The sequence below is a fragment of the Orcinus orca genome, chromosome 20 (genome assembly GCF_937001465.1).
Source record: "Orcinus orca chromosome 20, mOrcOrc1.1, whole genome shotgun sequence".
Taxonomy (NCBI): Eukaryota; Metazoa; Chordata; class Mammalia; order Artiodactyla; family Delphinidae; genus Orcinus; species Orcinus orca.
The window spans coordinates 6,833,176-6,855,240 of NC_064578.1; the positions used below are offsets into that span (position 1 = coordinate 6,833,176).

General features: G+C 52.6%; 1 protein-coding gene across 1 annotated transcript in view; it reads right to left on the reverse strand.

The window, feature by feature from the left end:
- The window catches only part of CMIP (c-Maf inducing protein), a 238,260-nt gene that overhangs the window by 52,104 nt on the left and 164,091 nt on the right, over nt 1–22,065 (reverse strand). The window contains exon 4 of the mRNA XM_033406408.2: nt 531–692. Within this exon, the coding sequence (XP_033262299.2) occupies nt 531–692 (162 nt within the window). The remainder of the gene's footprint in view (nt 1–530; nt 693–22,065) is intronic.

Sequence of the window (22,065 nt, forward strand, 5' to 3'; positions counted from 1 at the left end):
GGACAGCTATGGGCTGTGAGGGATGATTAGAGCGGAGAGCCATGTCTGCCTGGACCTCCAGTGCTGGCGGGGGACGGGGCGGGGGGAGACGGAGGCGGGCCCACGCCATGGGTATAGGAAGGGCAGTCTGGGGGCTTCACGGACGTGTTCCCGCTCAGGAACGAACTAGAGAATTCTAGCTGCCATCATCACCATCGCCAGCCCAGCTCGGGCCCAAGAGCAACACCCACCATGTCCTCCCTCGAATCCAGTCTTGGGGCACAGCAGGGTGGCAACCACTCTACCATCGTCCCTGGACGGCTCAGCTGGAAGCACCGGGGGCAAACCTCCTCCTCAACTCCCTCTTGTCGCTGGGGGACCGCTCACCTCCTCCCGCAAAAGGGAGACAACACAGACTCAAATTCGATTCTGCTGCTTGGTACCGGGTGGTACTCAGCAGGTGTAAAGGAAGCCGACTTCAAAGGGGCGGGGGGTGCGTGGGTGGGGAATGGGATGGCACAGTGCGAAATCAAGCCACGGGGAAGCGTTACCTCTGAGAGCAGTTTCGAGACGATTTCCAGTGGGGCTTGGTTGATGGAGTCATCCTGCAGGGGGGACGTCAGGGCCATGTCCACCAGAGTTCGGATCTCCTTCAAGACGACTTCCCAACGGCTTGGGTTACTCAGGACTTTCTTGTATTTGTAAATCTTTTTCTGGTTGGGAGAGAAAAAGAGACCCACACGTGTTATTAACAGGCCAGGGGTGGAATATACAAGACGATCAAGAATCAGATGTACTGGATGTGAAAGGCCCCACGTCTGGACCCCTCCCAGCCCCATCAGAATCCGACCCCCGAAGAAGGGACAGTCTTGCCCCAAGTCGAAGGCTGCCTTTGCAGATAGTCAGGCCTCCTGAACGCTAGTAATTTCCACTCCTTTTCCAATGACATAAAAAAAAAAAGATGAAGCTATTTATCCTTCAGGTTATATCTTTTGCCAAACTTGTTCCCCAAGTATTCAAACGCCATAGGAGGGGAAGGATTCCGGGTCCACAAAGGCACTTTCTTTGCATTGGAGGCACTGTTTCTGCTCACCCTGACCCTAAGAGGTCCCCTTGGAGACTGTGCTCAGCTGGGAAACCTGACAGACAGGCTTGGGGCCTGGAATTCAGCTCCAGCCAGGTGGGGACCCAGCCCAGAATGGTCCTCAGCTTCCACCTGGGGAGTAAGATGGGTGCGTTCTCACCTGCGCATCCAAAGCTGGCGAGCGGCTGGGGCAGTGGCCGCGGCTCTGTCCATATGAGGCCGGGCTGGCTCCGCCCTCTGACATCATGGAAACAGAAGCCCTCTCTGAGGCCGAGGTCCCAGCCTGCGCTCCCCCGGCTCCGCAGTGGCCTGCCCCACTGCCGCCTGGCTTGCCTGGCCATCTCTCTCTCTAACTGGATAAACTTCATTAAGTGCTCTCTGCTCCTTGGGGAAAACCTAATTTTAATGTCACTGAGCCAGCAGCCAGCTGGGTGACATGTCACAATCTCTGAACCAAAGTCTGAATGAGGGCAGGAGGAGGTGAGGGTCCCCCACTGGCCCCGAGGCTCAAAGAGAAGCTTGTAGGCCACCAGTGTCTCCCCGACCACTTAGTTTCTGAGTTAAGAATTACAAAGGGTCTTGGAAGCCAAGGCCTAAAATGAAGCATTTGGGGGACAAATTCTGCATCCAACTGGGTAGTTCTCTGTGCTGAGTGAGGCGTGGTGGTGGAACAGGTGGTCGACTGTAGGATCAGACAGGCCTGGTTCTTCCCATAAAGTATTTCACCTACGGAGTGCCTCAGCCTCGTCTTCTGTAAATTATGCATGAAAATACCCTGTGGCCTCTTCCAATGTGGAACCCTTATAAATCCTGGACCCAGGTGGTCCCCTCTCTGTGAGGAGTTATAGTCAAAAGCGTAGTCCCAACAGCACAACCACATAACCCAAAGGGAACTCGCGATACTCAACCTGCCTCTTCTGAAAAACTTTAAAGGAATGAAATGGACAACCCTCAGTGACCCGGACAGCACCCCGTTTTTTTCTCCCATGTTTCTCCCACACTGCATGATGTTCTGGGGCCTCTTATTTGCTAATCAGACCCCTGCGCCACCACCATCACCCGCTTAGTTAACTACACCTAAGTTTGTTTCCCATAGTCATCCCAGATCTTTCTTATGTCAATCTCTATAGTCTGCCTCTCCCTCCCTCTCTCTCTCCTTCCACACACTCTGCCGGCCCCACTGCCTCCCTCCCTCTCTCCAAGCTTTTTTTTTACATCTTTATTGGAGTATAATTGCTTTACAATGGTGTGTTAGTTTCTGCTTTATAACAAAGTGAATCAGTTATACATATACATATGTTCCCATATCTCTTCCCTCTTGCGTCTCCCTCCCTCCCACCCTCCCTATCCCACCCCTCTAGGTGGTCACAAAGCACCGAGCTGATCTTCCTGTGCTACGTGGCTGCTTCCCACTAGCTATCTATTTTACGTTTGTTAGTGTATACATGTCCATGCCTCTCTCTCACTTTGTCACAGCTTACCCTTCCCCCTCCCCATATCCTCAAGTCCATTCTCTAGTAGGTCTGTGTCTTTATTCCCGTCTTACCCCTACGTTCTTCATGACATTTTTTTTTCTTAAATTCCATATATATGTGTTAGCATACGGTATTTGTCTTTCTCTTTCTGACTTACTTCACTCTGTATGACAGACTCTAGGTCCATCCACCTCATTACAAATAGCTCAATTTCGTTTCTTTTTATGGCTGAGTAATATTCCATTGTATATATGTGCCACATCTTCTTTATCCATTCATCTGTCAATGGACACTTAGGTTGCTTCCATGTCCTGGCTATTGTAAATAGAGCTGCAATGAACATTTTGGTACATGACTCTTTTTGAATTATGGTTTTCTCAGGGTATATGCCCAGTAGTGGGATTGCTGGGTCGTATGGTAGTTCTATTTGTAGTTTTTTTAAGGAACCTCCATACTGTTCTCCATAGTGGCTGTACAATCTCCAAGCTTTTGACGTGAAGACAGCACAGTTTTCGTCAAGTAGGGAATGGGAAAGAGTAGAAACATTTACTTGTCAATCATTTTAGATTCTATAAGGGCCGGAAGAAACGCATGGTAACTCCTGTTGGGAGTGGGTGTTCAGTGAATAATAAATACACTGTTGATGGAGACGATGGTGACAAGCAGTATTTGCTGAACTCCGTGACGTTCGTGATGAGGCGCACCTAGCCTCTTGAGGCTCCCCTGGGACCGTAACCAGCCTCAGTCCCAGTTACCTGACTGGTGTTGCCAGGAGCATGACCACGTCTATACAAATTCAAAGTGCCCGAAGTCTGAAGCGGTAGAGACACTTCCCAAGGCAAGAACCCGGCCCATCCCCGAAGATGAACGCTCCTTTGAGTCCTAGACACTGCGGTTCTGCTCTGGGCCCAGAGGATTGCTTAATTTTTAAATGACCATGAAATGGTCACAGAAACTCACCGTATATTCAGCCCCAAAGAAAACCACAAGGACGCACAGCCGTGCATTCCCACGGTAGATTCTAGACTGGAATACGGTCTGCACTTAAGCGCCCTCTCTCGTAATCAGCGGCAAGCTGTTTAGTTTTGAAAGAATAATGACTTCACTCTTTTTGTGAAAACGAGGCATGCTCACTGTGAGAAATATAAACCACACTGAAAAGCACAAAGAAGAGGATAAACGAAAAAAGGTCTCGAAAATCCCACAACCTAGAAATAGCCATCACTAACCTCTGGTGAGCACTGTTCCAGCTGGCCCTCAGTTAAACTTCGCCCGTGGGGGTGGGCGGCCGTGAGCTCGGCCCCTAAGTCCTCAGGACCCACACTCGATGTCACCGAGACAGTGAGGCCCAGGTGAGAGGGCCCATCGGGCGCCGCCTGCCCCAGCGAGCCCCTTCACAGGCGTGCCCAGCCTCGGGCTCACAGACACAGCCCCCCTGACAGGCCGCGGAGGTCAACAGCTTTCCCACGAGCCCCTGCTTAAGGCGCGTCCCAAGGACAGTGGTCACAGAGGCTGCACTCAAGACCAGAGGTTCCCAGGGGCTGACAAGGGCTAACGTTCAACGACCCACCAGGCACTGTGCAGAGCACTTCGGGGCATCATCTCACTCCACCCTCACAGTAACCCCAGGAGCTGGGGACCTGCCATAGGCCCTGGGAGCAGAACCGCAGACAAGGACCCGAGCGCAGCTGGTTTATTTACTGGGGAGGTAATGGAGGACACATCAGTGCAGGGGTGGGAGTGAGACTGGGAGAAGAAGGCAGTCAGTCACCGCCAGAGCATCATCAAGTGTTAGGACTGGGCAACAGGCAACGCCACCACTGTGGGGACAAGGCTGAGTCCTGAGGGGGCCTCTGGGAGACAGTGTGGATCACGCCCTAGAGTTGACCCACCCAAGGAGCAAGGAAGCGGCCCTGTTTACCCACCAACTTCCTGGACTTCTGGCTGCCCTGCGCCCAGGCCAAAATGCTCCCACAGCCAGGAAAAGACGTGCCCCCAGGGCAGAGTCACCGTGTTTACAGTCTTCAGGGCAGAGCGATGCCAAGAGGTAGGGCGTCTGCAGCTTCTGCCCCAGGCTCTAGTTTCCTGTTTACACACAAGACTACCAGGGCCCGGAGGTGACATGACTTGCCCAAGGTCACACAGCTAGAAAGGGGCAATTCACAAGTACACACCGGCTCTGGTGGACCCCAGAGGTCTCCCTCTTTCCATTACATGGGTCAGGGCCAGCGCAGATGGTGGAGAGGAGGCGCAGATTCACCAAGAGACACCGAGAGGAGGGCTGCAAGGACGCTTGACGGTCTGGGATGAGGGCTAGAACGCGTCTCCAAGGCTCTGAGAGCTGGTGGGAGCAGCAGGGGGGCAGTGCAGCTGTGACACGGTGCTCATGGGGTGTGGGTAGGTGGCTGGCTCCCGGAAGAGGCTCTGAGCCCTGGCACAGGGCAGCCACAGGACATAGGGAGGCCTGCCCAGGACCGTGGGGGCCTAGTCACTCTGCCTTGGGTGACAAATCAGCACATTTCATCCCAGGAGCTCTGCTGAGCTCATCTGGTGATGAATCACGGTGGGACTGCGTTGGGGATGCCTCTGGAACCCTGACACCCAGAAGCCCGGCCCTCAGCTTTGCCCTATGGTCCCTCCACTGAGCCCACGTCACCAGAAGGGGCGGGTGACCTCTTGCCGTGTCTGGAGTGGATGGGCTGCTGGACTCCTTTGACAGGAACCTCGGAACTGTCTCCCTGCTTGTTTTTGTGTAAGAAAGCCAAGAATGGTCTCACATTTTTTTTTTAAGGGTTGTTCAGGGGAAAACAACAACAACAACAAAAAGAAGACGCAACAGAATCAAATGTAGCCCACAAAGCCCCAAACATTTGCTGTCTGGACCTTTAAAGAAAAAGTGTGCTAACCCATGGCTGGAAAGGTCGAACCCCACCCAGCCAAGGAGTAACAGCACAACGCAGCTCAAGATCAGGGGCCACCAGGGGAACACAGGTTCAAACCATAAAGAGCTACTGCTCCACACCCACTAGGCTGGCTGGAACCAAAAGACAGGTATCTCCAAGTGTTGACAAGGATGAGGAGAAAATGGGATCCTTGTGCATTGCTGCTGGGAATGTAAATCAGTACAGCACCACTGGAAAACAGGTTGACAGTTTCTTAAATCATTAAACATAAATTTATCATACGACCCAGCAACTCTGTTCCTAGAAATCTACTCAAGAGAAAAACAGACTCTACCTAAAGACATGCACGTGAATGTCCAGAGCAGCATTATTCATAACAGCTCCGAACTGGAAACAACCCACATGTCCGTTAGCTGATGAATGGATAAGCAAGACATGGTATATCCAGACAATGGAATAGTACTTGGCAGTAAAAAGGATGGAAACACTCATATGTGCTACAAATATGGATGAATCTCACCAATATGCTAAGTGAAAGAAGCCAGATGCAACAGACTTACTGGAGGATTCCTTTTATAGGAAACGTCTAGAAAAGGCAAATTTACAGAGACAGAAAGTGGAACGGTTATTGCCTGGAGCTGGGAGGTGGCAACAGGGATTATTAGGCTGCAAACAGATACGAGGGCATTTTTAGATGATGGAAATACTCTAAAACTGCATTGTGATGGTCACATAACCCTATAAATCTACTAAAATCATTGAATCATTCACTTACAATATGTGAATTTTATGCCATGTAAATTACACCTTCATTAAGGTGTTAAAGAAAAAAATCCCAACCCAGGTAGGTGGAGGACATCAAAAAAAAGTCAGAGGCAGTATGGCTTCGTGGTTAAGAGTGCAGGTTTTGCAATCAGCAGAATTCAGTCCAAATCTAAGCTCTACTTCATCTACCCATCCACCTATTCACTTATCCATCCATCCATCCATCCATCCGTCCGTCCACCCATCCACTCCTCCATCCATCCATTTATCTAATCATCCAATAACAGTTACTGGGAACCATCTAGTATGGTGTGGCAAGTACTGAGTTAAGTCCTAAGGATACCAGTGATGAGCAAAGCAGACAGATCCCAGTGCTCGTGGAACTTACAGCGTATTACTGACACCCTACTTTCCTCATCTGCAACGTGGGATGAGAACAACCACTATCAAAGGCTTGCCATGCCCATTCCATGAGATGATATGTATAAACACTTAGCCCTGTGCCTCGCAAAACAGCAGCGCTCATTCTTATCACCCACCAAGTCCTGTGGGTGAGTGATCCAGAGCAGGCAGGACTCAGGAGGGCTCCCGGCATCTGTGACTAAGCCCCACCCTCTCCCGAAACAACAGAGCCAGCAGGAAGAGCCAGCCGCTCCTCCACTGCAGTCTTCGCCCTCTGCTTATCAGGAAGGGGGCGTTACCTGGGCAACATCCGCCATCTCTCCAGCAAATGCTGCTATACCGCAGAGACAACCACAGACGCCCGGGTTCCCCGGCCTGGGAAAGTGGAGCCCGTCGGCTCCTCCACGGGAGACAAGCCGTCCCCGGGCAGGCGCCCCTCTCCAGGAGAGGTGTGACTCAGAATGTGCGGGCACCACGCCTCCCGCTGACGGGGCGGTTGCTCTGCCGCTTGCTGCAGCCTCCGAAGCTCGGGCTCACGCAAGCACGCATGCTCCCCCCACCCGTCATTAAAGGAGAGGGCGCTCCTGGAGCCAATGAGAAAAAGGAGCCCGGCGGGAGCTGGGCTGGCTGTGACAACTTCTTTCCAGGGGGTGTCCCAAAGCTGTGCTGCCCGGCACGAGAGCCCGCAGTCCCGTGTGGCTACTTACACTGAACCTAATTAAAATGAAATACGACTGAAAATTCAGCGCCTCAGTCCCACTAGCCGCATGCCAGCGGCTGGACAGCCACACGTGGCTAGAGGCTGCCACACTGGACAGTGCAAATAGAGAACATTTTCATCACTGCAGAAAGTTCTATTGGGCAGGCTGTCCTAAAGTCTTAGCATGCCCCAGAGGACCAGTGACGTGCTCGTTGCCTCTCCCATCACTCAGGCAACGCCTATTTGCTGGGGCCAGTATGTGAGCGGCACGCTGCCCATCTCCTCCAACTTTCCCTCCAAGGCCTGCAGGGGCTGTCCCCAGATGTCCTTTGCACACCCAGGGAGAATGACCAAGTGGTTGACTTCTTTGGCTTCCCTGATTCCTAGACAGGGGGGCCTCTGACCTCCTCATTCCCTCAAGACTCACTTGGGGCTATGGAGGAGTGTGCCAGGTAACTCACCACCTCTGCCAACCCAGTGTGCTTCTGGGGGCACACTTATAAAAATTCTCACAACGACCCAACAGTGGGAGCAGTATAATTAGCTTCATTTCACAGATAAGAAGTCTGAGGCTGAGAGAGGTTAAGTCAAGGAGCTAGTAAGAGCCAGAGCTGGAGTTGGGACCCAGGTAGAGCCGGATCCTGAGTCCCCGACCACTGTGCCCCTCTGAGAGGCACACCTGAGTGCTTTCTCTGCCTTGATCGATGCCGCTGCCTCCTGCTGAAACGAACAAGAAGCCCTTTAAATTGGAGGGCTGAGCCCAGGAGCAGTTCCAGACTGGCTGCAGCTGGGCGTCTGGATGACATCTGCCTGGAAAGCCGGGTCCTGGGGAGATGGGCAATTTGTTTGAAAAAGGGGGAAGAGCATGGCACTCTGCCCCCTAAGTGCCCACTGGAGACAGTCTTCCTGCAGTCATTACTGCTTCCAAGGAAACAGCAGAAACTCGGGCACAGTGTCCCGCTCATCGTCTCTGGAGCATCGCCTGGTTGCCTGGGCAACCATGCATCTGGCTGGTGAGGAGATGTACTGGTCTTGGTGCCAGGCTTGCAGCTGGGTACCACATCCTACCTGGCTCTTGGGGCCTGCTGCAACCTTGGCAAAATCCAATCATCCCACGGATCTGACTGACTGCACTGAGAAAATTTTAGGTGGCTGTTTTCCTCACTGAGCTCTGGCTCCTTGGGGACAGGGATAATGCCTTGTCTGTTTCTTTACTGTTCTGTGTGGTGGCTGGAACCGCTGAGGGCACATGGAAGGTGCTCTCAGTATTTGTCAAAGGGAGGAGAATAAGAATCAGAAATAATGGTTGGGCTTCCCTGGTGGCACAGTGGTTAAGAATCCGCCTGCCAATGCAGGCGACACGGGTTCGAGCCCTGGTCTGGGAGGATCCCACATGCCGTGGAGCAACTAAGCCTGTGCACCACAACTCCTGAGCCTGCGCTCTAGAGCCCGCGAGCCACAGCTACTAAGCCCGCGAGCCACAACTACTGAGCCTGCGCGCCTAGAGCCCGTGCTCCACAAGAGAAGCCACCGCAGTGAGAAGCCCGCGCACCAAAGAGAAGCCCTGCAACAAAGAGCAGCCCCCGTTCGCCACAACTAGAGAAAGCCCGCGTGCAGCAACAAAGACCCAACACAGCCAAAAATAAATAAATTTTAAAAAATGACACCTGTTCTTTAAAAGAAAGAAAGAAAGAACGGCCAACATGTAGGAAGGGCTTCCACTGTTGTCAGCTACTACACCGAATCCTTTAACCCTCCCAGCCCACGGCAAACACATGAACTACCTGCAGGGGGAGCTTGTTAAAAGGCAGATTCTAACTCGGTAGAGCTGGATGGGGCCTGGGAGTCTGCACTTTCCAGCAGTTTCCAGATAAGAGAGATGCTCCTGAACCCAACCCCAGGTGCCTCGTCTGTTCCTCCCTAGGAGGCATGCTTGCTCTGCACCCATGATACAGAGAAGGGGGCAGCGAGGGAGTGATACCTTGCCTGCGGTCACACAGCTGGTGTTGTGAGCTATGTTCCCCAAAATGGTATGTCCAAGTCCTATAACCGCTGGTATCTGTGGATGTGACCTTATTTGGAAATAGGTCTTTACAGAGGCCATCAAGTGAAGGTGAGGTCATGCTGGATTAGGGTGGGCCCTTATAAAAAGACCAGGGGAAGACACACACATACACAGGGAGAGAAGCTAGGTGAAGGTGGAGGCAGAGACTGAAGCAACGCCTCTACCAGCCAAGGGACGCCAAGGAGTGTAGCAACCACCAGAAGCTGCAAGAGGCCGGGAGGGAACCTCCCTTAGAGTCTCTGGAGGGAGCATGGCCCTGCCAACACCTTGATTTTGCACCTCTGGCCCCAGAACTGTGAGCGGTTACATTTCTGTTGTTTTCAGCCACCCGGTTTGTGGTACTTTGTTATGGGAAACCCACACAGCTGGCGAGCAGCAAAGCAAGGCAGACCCCAGGGAGCCCGGCTCCTGGTCACCCTGCTGGTCCGCTTCAGCCCTTAGAGCTGACCCTTCCCATCCTTTTATTTTATGGAGGTGGCAGCCGGGGCCCCTGCTCTCAGCGGCTTCTCCCAGCTTACCCTCGGCTTGGAATCGGCTAGGTTTTCTCTTGCTGGGGAAGACCTGACCTCCTGTCTCCTCTTGTTCCCTCGGGGTTGGAAAAGCTGGCGTCCACGCTTGACGCCTGCCTCCAGCCCATCACCCGAGCGCAGAAGCCCCTGGTCCTGTGCTGCCTGCACACCTGGGCGCCTGCACCATCACTAATGCCATGGGGAGCCGCCTGGACACCCAGAGAAGCTGCAGAGGGAATTCCAAGGAGGATTCGGGAGGACGTCAGCACAGGGCTGGCTTAGGGTCCTCGGCAAAGAGTCATGAGGTGGGCTCTGGCTCAGAGCAAACACAGCCCGCTTTCCTTTTATATTTTTTTTAAATTGAAGTATAGTTGATTTAGAATGTTTCAGGTGTATAGCAAAGTGATTCAGTTATATATATATATAATATATATATATATTTCCAGATTCTTTTCTATTATAGGTTATTACAAGATATTGAATATAGTTCCCTGTGCTATACAGTAGGTCCTTGTTTATTTATTTTTTATATAGTAGTGTGTATATGTTAATCCCAAATTCCCAATTTATCCTCCCCACCCCTTTCCCTGTGGTAACCATGTCTGTGAGTCTGTTTGTTTTGTAAATAAGTTTATTTGTATCTTTTTTTTTTAAGATTCCACATATAAGTAATATCGTATGATATCTGTCTTTCCTTGTCTGACTTACTTCACTTACTATGATGATCTCTAGGTCCATCTATGTTGCTGCAAGTGACATTATTTCATTTGTTTTTATGGCTGAGTGATATTCCATTGTATATATGTATCACACCTTCTTTATCCATTCCTCTGTCAATGGACGTTGAGGTTGCTTCCTTGTCTCGGCTATTGGAAACAGTGCTGCTGTGAACATTGGGGCGCATGTATTTTTTCTAATTAGAGTTTTCGTCTTTTCTGGATATATGCCCTGGAGTGGGATCGCTGGATCATTGTTGGTTCTATTTTTAGTTTTTTGAGGAACCCTCCTACTGTTCTCCATACTGGCTGTACCAATTTACGTTTCCACCGAGAGTGTAGGAAGGTTCCCTTTTCTCCACACCCTCTCCAGCATTTCTCTTTCTTTTTTTTTTTTTTTTTTGCGGTACGCGGGCCTCTCACTGCTGTGGCCTCTCCCGTTGCGGAGCACAGGCTCCAGACGCGCAGGCTCAGCGGCCATGGCTCACGGGCCGAGCCCCTCTGCGGCATGTGGGATCTTCCCGGACCGGGGCACGAACCCGCGTCCCCTGAATCGGCAGGTGGACTCTCAACCACTGCGCCACCAGGGAAGCCCTCTCTTTCCTTTCATGAGGTTTACACATCTGCCCATGGTTGGCAACCCCCATTACTCCAGCTGACAGCCCAGGGTTTCCTACAGCCGGGCACTGCACTAAACTCATCCCAGAACAACTGTCCCAGGGTTCTCAATCCTGGCTACGCATAAGAACTATTTGGGAGGCTTAACAACATTCCAATAACAGAGTCCAACCCCAGGCCAATCCCACTCGGCGGCTGCTGTGGGCAGGGCGGAGCCGAGGCATCTGGCTCTTTGGCCACTGGTATATTTTAAAGTACATCTGAACACCAATGGGCACAACAACATTATTCACAATTGCCAAAAGGTGGAGGCAACTCAAGTGTCCACCGACAGGTGAACGGATAAACAAATGTGGGCTATGGATACAAAGGATTATTCAGCCATGAAAAGGAAGGGGATTCTGACACCTGCCACAACATGGGTGAACCTTGAGCACATCATGCAAGTGAAATAAAAGCCAGTCACAAAAAGACAGACACTGTAGGTTCCGTTCACAGGAGGCAATACCTAGAGTCATCCGATTCATAGAGACAGAAAGTAGACGGAACGTAGAACGCGGGTTGCCAGGAGCTGGGGGAGTGGGGAGGGGGAGTCCGTGTTTAACAGGGACGGAGTTTCAGTTGTGCAAGATGAAAACGTTCCAGAGAAGGCTGGTGGAGGTGGCTGTACAGTGTGAGTGCACTGAACGCCGCAGAACTGAACGCTTAAATCTCCAGGTGACTTGAGCCTGCAGCTAGAGGTCAGCCCCGGTGTCCAGTCTAAGGTGGCAGATGCGACCCCTGCACGCCGTACAGACGCGAGACCCCAACAGTAACCTGCTCCGGGTCAAAGCGGCTGTCTGAACCAGGACCCCTCCTCAGGGTCACCTCATTGTCCTGAGTCATGGTCAATGAAGAGACCGTGAGCTGCAATACATAGGTACAGCCCTGGACCTGCTCTCAGCTTCTGGAAATGCTCTCCTGTCTCCACATGGCCTAACCTCAGGGGCTGGGGAACGGGCAGTGCCCAGGGCGGGGCTGCACGCACCTTCCGGCCTGGTCACAGCCCTCTAGGGAGGCTGGGGGCTCCCCAGTCGTGCTCAGCACACCTGGCGCTACACCCTCACTGCCTTTGCTCACATGCCTCCACCCTCGTCAACTCCTGGGGTGCTCAGAGGCTCAGTCACGACCCTGCTGTGGCCCTCAGGTGTGTGCAGAGTGGCGCACCTCTGCATGCGGACCTCTGCTGCTAATAAGCTGTGCAGCCTCAGGCAAATCATATCACCTGTCTGAACCTTAGTTTCCTCATCTGTAAAATGGGGATGATAGTCGCGCCTGCCTCTTGCGGCTGTTGACAAGATTAAATGTGATATTTCATGCTGAATCTTATAGATGCTCAATAAATGGTAGCTACTCAGTCAGTAGGACATCGATTAAAGACAGTTAAGTGCTGAGAAAAAATAAAGGTGACTAGAAACCCCTAAGCGCCCATCGATAGGGAAATGCCTGAACAAACTACAGCCACATGCAGCATCACACCAGACAGCAGTTAAAAGGAACAAAGGCAAGCCAACAGACCTGCCACGGATTCCACCCCCACGAACCGTGTTAAGTGTAGAAGCAAACACACACACGTGTATGTATATATTTACATGCCTACGCTGCACATACATGGGTGGGGAGGGGAGGACCAAAGAGGGGGCTGAGGAAGAGAGCTTCAGCTCTACCTGAAATGTTTCAAACTGTTGCAGGAAGCCATAGCCGTGTATTATACATTAATTTAAAAGAAATAAAATTCCCAGGATTACTTCATTTTTGAAATGATACGTGTTCACTGGAAAACCAGAATAGTACAGAACGGTGTCCAGGAAGGGAGTAATAAAGTGCGCAACAGCTCAAGGTGTGGGCTCACCGCCTGCACATCTGTATGCGGGTGACCATCGCTCCACAGATTCTCTTTCTGTGCACATGCATACCCCTGCCATAAAAGTGTACATAAATTTAGCCCATATCGCACGTGTTGGCTTTTTTGTTTTTAATTTATTTTTGGCTGCGTTGGGTCTTTGTTGCTGCGTGCGGGCTTTCTCTAGTTGCGGCGAGCGGGGGCTACTGTTCGTTGCGGTGCGCGGGCTTCTCATTGCAGTGGCTTCTCCTGTTGCAGAGCACAGGCTCTGGGCGTGTGGGCTCCCGTAGTTGTGGCACGTGGGCTCAGTAGTTGTGGCTCGCGGAATCTAGAGCGCAGGCTCGGTAGCTGCGGCGCGCGGGCTTAGTTGCTCCGCGGCATGTGGGATCTTCCCGGACCAGGGCTCGAACCCGCGTCCCCTGCATTGGCAGGTGGATTCTTAACCACTGCGCCACCAGGGCAGTCCCTGTTGGCTTGTTTTTTAACCTCACCTCTGCCTCCCCTGCATCTCCCCCACCCCAGAATCCATGCTAAAAACAAACCATATGGTTGGCAAACATTTTCTGTAAAAGGGTCAGGTAATAAATATTACAGGCTTTTCTGGCCACACTCTGCTGTTGTAGCACAAATGGGTGGGGCTGGGTCCCCCCAAACCTCTTATTTACAAAACCAGGCAGTGAGCCCGATAGTCTGTCCACCCCCGTACATATCAATTCAGATATTCCTCCACGGCCATACGTTAATCAAATGCAAATATAGAGAGAGATTTTCTTTGGTCCTTAGCTTTTGTTTTGTTTTACGAAAAGGGCATCACATTATACGTGGATCTCTGCATCTTGCTTTTTCTCTCTTAACACCTGGAAGTGGCCCCATGTCAATCAGTATAGATGTTCCCATGCCGTGTGTTTTTATAAGCCACCTGAAATATCACCGCGCAAAGGTAGCATATACGTTTAGAAAATGAAAATCAAGCCAACAGGAGTCCTCTCGCCCGACCTCAGCCTTCTGTGCAGATCCTCTGGGAGGTCTTTCTGGCAGCAGCCATCGGGCGCCGTGACCGCCGTACATCAGTGACCGGGTGCATCCCTGACCAGACAGCCGGGTCCCTGACCAGACACTCTGCGTCAAAGAGCTCTTCTCCAGGGGCCACTGCCTGCCCTGAGGCGGCCCCCTTGGTCCAACACGTACTTCCACGGTTCCCGAGATCAAAGCCACGCCCCCCCCCCCCCCCCCCGGCCAGCCTCTCACATACCCCGAGACGTGTCCTGATTCTCCTTAATTGTAAACTCGACCCAAGGTGTGGGTGAGACCCCACCTTTAACAGAATGTGTAAGGAGATCCTATTATTTTCCTGTAATGATTTTGCCAATGACGTTAGTGGTGCTGGGAACCCCGTGCAGAGCTGAACCACATCCTGAAGGGCACAGTGGGGGCCACCTGCTAATCAATAGCAGGAAAGGCTGTTTTCTGAGGAAACACCCCCGATGGCTAGCAACTCACCAAATAAATTAAAAAATGCAAATAAGGTACCAGAGGCTGCTTTTCCTCTGCCGTGTGGAGGAGGCCAGCCCCAGTGGGTTTGGCTGTGCTTAAGGGCAGAGGACAGCACAGGGCTGTTGCCCTTGGGTCCGATAAAGGGAAACCTCTACCCCAAATAAGGAGTTCTCCGGCTTGGCTTCAGACGGTAGCATCTCAACAGGGGCCTCCGCTGTTTATTTGACTAACAACTTTATCTACTGCTCGCAGCACTTCAAAGGCATCCGATCCGTTCATCCCTTTGTGTGGGAAGCCTCTAGTCCTTGTCGGGCTGCCGCCTCTGGGCTGGAGCCATGGCTCCTGCCACAAGCCGCCTTAATTTACGAGCACCCTGGAAAAGGGTCTAGTTCCCTAATTAATTCCTCCGCAGCGGATCGTCAAGGGGCGTGCCCAGGCAGGCAATGAGGGTGTGCTTGAATCAGCGTGGGGCGTACTCCTGCCTTCACGAGCGGGGGTCTTGTGGGGAAGCAGGATGCACCAGGGGCTGTTCCTTCCTTGCTGAGGAAGGCCCCTCAGACAGGCCCAGGGCATGGTCAAGACAGAGTCCAGGGGTGGGACCTGGGAGGCATTCACGGCGGTCAAGTCCGAGTTGCCCGCACAAGTGGAGGAGAGGCTGGCAGAGCAATGCAAGAGCCCTTCCTGCTTGATCGCAAGCCGAGAGGGACCCAGCAACAGGGCCTAAGGGACACAGAGGAGGCTCAGGCCTGGGTCTGAATTCTGGCTCAGATACAGGGGAAAGTTATTTACTCTGAGAGTCAGTTTTCGGGTCTGCAAAATGGGGACGCAATCCTACCTCCCAGGGACTCTGTATAGACTAAAATAGGGCAGCAGATGAAGTGGCTGGAAAACAGTCGGCACTCAATAAACATCTGCTGCTCTTTCCCCTTTCTTCTTTTTTTAAAAATTTTATTTGTTTGTTTATTTCTTTTTTGGCCACGTTGGGTCTTAGTTGCGGCACGCGGGGTCTTTCGCTGCGGTGCGCGGGCTCTTCATTGTGGCGCACGAGCTTCTCCCTAGTTGTGCCGTGCGGGTTTTCTCTCTCTAGTTGTGGCGCACGGGCTCCAGGGCACGCGGGCTCTCTAGTGGAGGTGTGTGGGCTTAGTTGCCCCGTGGCATGTGGGATCTTAGTTTCCCGACCAGGGATCGAACCCACGTCCCCCCTCATTGGAAGGCGGATTCTTTACCACTGGACCACCAGGGAAGTCCCATCTTTCCCCTTTCTTTAAGCTACTGCAGTGGCTCTCCGACTGTGCTGTGTATCAGAATCACTTGGAGGGCATGGAAAACACACCTTGCTACACTCTCCTCCCCCACTTTCCAGTTTATAAGACAGAAGATCTGCATTCCTAGTAAGTTTCCAGGCTACGTTGAGGCTGCTGGTCTGGGAACCCCACTTTGAGAACCACTGAGCTACAGTTCGGAACCCCCGGGGTCCATCGTGACGAAGAGGCCTCTGAGGAAATAAAGACCATCCCTGATGGAAAGTTCAACGCAGGTGCTGACAAAGGCTTCGAGAGCCAACAGATGCCAATGGTCTGCTCCAGCCTGCCACCTTCGGCCATTGCTCAGCTGGCCCTTGGTCTCCTGGGGGCGCTTTTCAGGGTCCACGCACTCTCGGACGTCTGTTCCAGCCCAGAGGGCAGATTCGGCCCACTCTGCCAAAGGGTCTTATCCACGCATCTGCTTGGTCCCCACTGTTTCTCCAGCTCCCACCCGGACACAGACCACCGGGGCCTCCTGCCGCCAAGGTCAGCAGGCTCCGTCTGGGTGGCTTTAGCACCCTGGACAGGGGCGAGCTCTCTGTCCATTTCAGAGCCTTCTGCAAAACCATCCTTGGGGTCTCAGAGGGGCAAGGGCCATGGGACTTGCGCCCTTGTCTCCCGATCAATTAGCCTCTCTCCCAAACCCCTTTCCATCCAGAGAGTTGGCTGCCCACTGGGTATTTTCTGATGGCCGGGAGAGGTGAGGACCTAATCCCTCTGTGGGGACAGGCACTGCTCTTTTCGGAGGCTCTGTTTGGCCTTGTCTCTGAGCCAACAGGCGGGCAGGAGCCTTGGAGGCAAACCCAGAACGGCAGGCCACCCTCCCCTCCGAGGCCGGCCCCGCCCCCCGCACGGCCCCCCGAGAGCTGCCCAGCATCCCCGGCTCGGGGGGCTTGCTGCCCACCACCCAGCTGCGGAAGGGACCTGCAGATTCCTGTAGAACAGAAGGTCTTCCTGGTCAAGAGATTGCCTCCCATTTATGTTTTTTGTTTGTTTGTTTGTTTTGCGGTACGCGGGCCTCTCACTGCTGTGGCCTCTCCCATTGCAGAGCACAGGCTCCGGACGCGCAGGCTCAGTGGCCATGGCTCAGGGGCCCAGCCGCTCCACGGCACGTGGGGTCTTCCCGGACCGGGGCACGAACCCGTGTCCCCTGCATCGGCAGGCGGACTCTCAACCACTGCGCCACCAGGGGAGCCCCCATTTATGTTTTAAGGACTTATTTGAAAAAAGAGAAAGGAACAAAAAAATTTTTGCCTTAAAGGGCTGGAAACAAGTTCACCCGCAAAACGTTTACGTGGAAAACTTCCTTGTGTGGTGCGGTGACTCATCAGCCCCGTCAAAGGGTGCGTGGGATGACACGCTGAAGCCCTGGTCCCCCTCCTCGTCTGGGAAAGAAAAACAACCCACAGATGCCCTTCTTTTCCTGACTGTTTGGAGAGTCGGCTGCCACCCGTCCCTCCTGAGGCCCAGGGAAGGCCGTCATGCAGGGGGCACTGGGGTGTCTAATGTCTCCAAGCCCGGTGCTGGGGCAGCAGGGGGCAGGGAAAGGCCTGGGGTCCCAGGGACATGGTGCAAACCCAGCTCCCCTGCTTCCTGCCCTGCGGCCCGGACAGGTCATTCCACCTGGGGCCCCTGGGCTCCATGTTCTTGACCTTTTGAGTGGGATGGTTAGAGGGATCCAAAGGGGTGAGGATTAGGTACAAGGTGCCTCTCACTGCCTCTGGCCGGTGGACGGCGGGCACTCAGCAATGCCTGTCCTTTCCCGCAGAAACTCAGCTTCTCCACAGTAAAAACCGAAAGATCTAAAGTCCCACCTGGCTTGACGCTTGTCTGAATGAAATACTACAAAACCGTAAAAAGAAATGAAGTAGATCTGAACGTGCTGTATGAGCTCGTGTATGAGCTCAAGCACGATACGTAATTAAAGGGTAAAGGACCAAGGAACACCCAGTGTGGATAATAAAACCTGTGTGGTGTTTTAAAAGGAATTTTCATAAAACCTTCTGAAGGGCCCCATGAGACTAACAGGACTGCCTTTGGGAAAATGGAGTGGAGGGAGGAGAGACTATGCATGTTACACCCTTCTAGAGTTTTTAGAATTACCGAGTACATGCATAACTCACTGGTCTTAGATGCTAACAGCGGATATCTGGGGAGTGAGGGATTGGCTGGAAAAGGCGGCAGGAGGGAACTGTCCTGGGTGACAGGAACCTGGATGGTGGTGACTCAGGTGACTACAACAGTCAAAACTCACCAGACCCAAAAGATAAATGGGTGCATTTTGTTATGTCTCCATTCTAGCTCCATTTATTTTTAAACTTAAAAAGTGTTAACAAAGGTTTATGGACAGTGGGAAGTTTTTTTAGTTTTCTTTGTCCTTTTCACTATTAAAAGAAAATCTTAATACATGCAATTTTAAATGTCTCACCTTAGTACTCTTGTATACCCCTGGTAGGTGTATAAGTTGGTTTGGACCACTTTGGAAAACTGTTGGGCAGCATCCACCAGAGGGGACCCTCTGCTTGCCCTACGGCCCGTGCTCCAAAGGCTGTAAACATACGTTCACCAGGAGACATGTTTATAATGGTTCTATTCATAGTAGCCCCCACCTGGAAGTATCTGTCCATTAACAGAATGAACAAATTAATAGTCTATATTCATTTAGCAGAATGCTATGGAGCAAAGCAAATGAATAAATTACCGCTACACAGGATATTATATATTGCATAGGTAAATCTTATAAACATAATTTTGAGCCGAAGGAGCCAGGCACAGAAGAGTTCAGCCTGTGCGATGCCATTTACGTGAAGTTCAGGTTCGTGCGAGACTAATCCATGCTGCTGGAAGGCAGGAGAGTGGTTTCCTGTGCTGGGGGCGGCGGGGTGGGGGGTTGGCAGGGACTGGAGGGCCTGGGGCGGGGGCGGGGGGCACCAGGGAGGTGGTCATGCTCTGTGTCTTGATCTGCGTGGTTACACAGGTTGATTCTGCGAGAATTTGTGAGAATTCATCCAGCAGCATTCTTTTGATCTATGCACTTTTCTACATGTATGTTATCCCTTGAAAAGTTTATTTAAAAACCAGACCAGAGGACTTCCCTGGTGGCGCAGTGGTTAAGAATCCGCCTGCCAGTGCAGGGGACACGGGTTCGAGCCCTAGTCCGGGAAGATCCCACATGCCGCGGAGCAGCTAAGCCCATGCGCCACAACTACTGAGCCTCTGCTCCAGAGCCCGCGAGCCACAACTACTGAGCCCACGTGTCACAACTACCAAAGCCCGCCCGCCCAGAGCTTGCGTACCGCAACAAAGAGAAGCCCCCGCTCGCTGCAACTAGAGAAAGCCCGCGCGCAGCGACGAAGACCCAACGCAGCCAAAAATAAATAAATAAATTTATCAAAACAACAACAACGAAACAGACCAAAGCGCCCCATGTCTATTCCCAAGAGAGCTCTGGTTGGGGAAAGTGGAGACTACTGCAAGGGCTTAACGCCCATCTGGGGCTTCCTGGCCTCTGTGGGCTCAGACACAGGGCTACGCTGCCCACACCCGCAACCTCTCCAGGCCTGAGATGGCATCTCCTCCCACCAGGATAAGGGGGTTGGGCTCGGAGACCCACCACCCCGGGTTCAAATCCCAGCTCTGCCCGGTTCTAGCTATGGACAAGCCCCTTTGCCCTCTCAGCTCCTCCTTCAAGATGGGCCTGACTTTGAGAAGACTGCAAGAGAGCACACACATCAGAGCCCCCAGCACAGCTCCTGAAGCTAGTAGGTACCTAGTAAGTGTTCTCTCCGTTTACTGTAAAGAAAACCCAGGAGAGCGTGAGCTCTCCTCCCCAGGCCGTCCTGCCCTCTGCCACTTGTTAGTTTCAAACCCTGAAGCTTCCTTTGTTATTAGTTACAGGGTCCCCGATGACCCACCGAGGGCCGTGAGCTGTGGCTGGGAGTCGCTGGAGGCTGGACTGTGGCCCTCCCCGGGGGACTGGCAGCCTGGGCCCCATGGCCTCCCTCGAGTTCCGTGGACCACAGGTGCAGAAGTGGCCTGGCTGGACTCACCTCTGTGAGGGCCTCTGCTCTCGGGGGCCTGGCTCTGCCACCAGCTGCACCTCCCGCTGAGGGGCCCCCCAGAAGTCCTGGACTGTGATAGGCCCCCTGCCTCGTGGGGAGAGCCCCTCCTTTCACAGTTCTCTGTGGAATCCCTCTGACCCCTCATAGGAAGTCACAAAGCCCTCTTTGACCAAGTGCCAGAAATCAATCTGGATGGAATTCCCGCCTTTTCGACCTGGAGGAAGCAGACCTGTGGCCGGGCCTGTAAAAGGACCGAGGGCAACTCCCGCCCTCCTTGCCCTGCTTCCCTGATTTACCTTCCTGCTCAGAGGCGGGACGGCTGACACTCATGACCTTCCCAGGCAGCGGAGAAGAGGAAGCTCAGCAAAGGCTCCCGTGAAAAAGCCCCAAGGAGACACAGGCCAGCACTGACAGGACTGGACGTGGCTTCCCAGTAATACTCAAATTCCACAGGTCCAGGAGGTCACTAAAGCGGGTGTGGTGGGCGTTCGCCCCCTCTGTCAACTCAGGTTGACCAGCAGGTACTATGTGGAGAAGAGTTCAGTGACTGATTAGTGATGCCTGTCATGGGGCTCACTGGAGGTTGGTGGCACGCGTGCTATACATGTGCACCTTCCTTCTAGAGCCCTGTCCTTTGGAGCCTTTCTACACAAAGGGAAAGAGGCCTTGATCACTAAAGAAGAAGAATTAACATTGATCCAATACTTATTCACGTGGCAGGTGCCGTTCTAAGCTCTTTACTGCTACTAACCCATTTAACTCTCACAGGAACATAACAAGCTTGGTCCTATCATGACCCCCACTTTATTCAGGAGGAAAAAGAGGCCCACAGAGGAAAGCAGCTAGTCCAGGGTCACAGAGCCTGTGGGCAGTAGAGCCAGGATTTGAACTCACGCAGTGTGGCCCAGAGCTCTCCCCTTAGGCATTACAGAAATTTTTCTTTGGGGAGCAAATTGGCAGTATGTGGAAAGAGTCACACACACAAAAATACCCCTGCTCTCTGCCTGGTAACCACTGTTGTGGAAACCTGCCCTAAAACGTAGTTCAAAAGAAGCAAAAGCTTGGCTATACGTGACAGTCATGACTGCATTATCTATAACTGAGAAAAACGGGAACAGTGCAAATACCCAAAAGCAGGTCCTTCGGTCAATTTTTTTTATTAATATTATTTTGATTTATTTTGCAGAAGACATAATCCATCTGTACGTATATACATATATATGCATATATATGTATATATATATTTTTTCTTTTTTTTCTTTTTTTAAAATTTACCTTTGGTCAATTATGTCACGATCTCTCTACAGACGTGATGGACATAGGCTGAAACGTTTAAGCTGCAGCGTTAATGCTGGCAGGACTGTCTGCACACCTGGCCACAGCTGCCAAAAGGTCCATGCAAAGGTGGACGAAAGCTGGAAGGGCATTTGCAGGAGTAAAATCCACCCTCAGGTGGGGACTGGCCAGAGCAGAGCGGTCTCTGCCCTCGAATGTGGTTGTAAAGGTGTTTTCATGATCGTGGTAGAAGGGCAGAGAAAGAGGGGAGCGGGGCAGGAGGGATGGGCTGTGTGGAAATGGCAGGAGGCGAAACAGGGGTCGCTACCTTCCCTCTAGACACTGTGAGCCCAGCAGGAGCCACATGGGAGCGTGTGGCCCAGAGCCAAGGGGGGCCAGGAGCAAGGCTAGGTCAGGTAACACAGCCTCGATGCTCGAACCTGGGGACACGGGGGACACGGTGTGTTCGGGCAGATGTGTAAGTGGCTGGTCCTGACCTTGACCTTCCGGGGCCCAGGCCCAGGTGGTCTGCCGTGTGCCGTGCGCCACGCAGGGCGGGCGGGGCACTTGGCCCTTCCCACAAGAAGCAGGGGATGGCCAAGTCAGAGGTTAATTCACATAATCCTCACGGGGACGTCTGTGAGACTCAGAGAAAAATGTAAAGCTCTCATGAAATGCTTCACGAGACAAAAATACCACAGCCCCCGACACGCCAGGCACGAGGACAGACAGGCGACGGGGATGGTCAGGAGCGCAAGCCCGCAGGTGTGAGGGAGGAACCGTCTGGTGCGTATGCGTGTCTGCCTATGTGTGCGCGCACACACGTGTGCAGC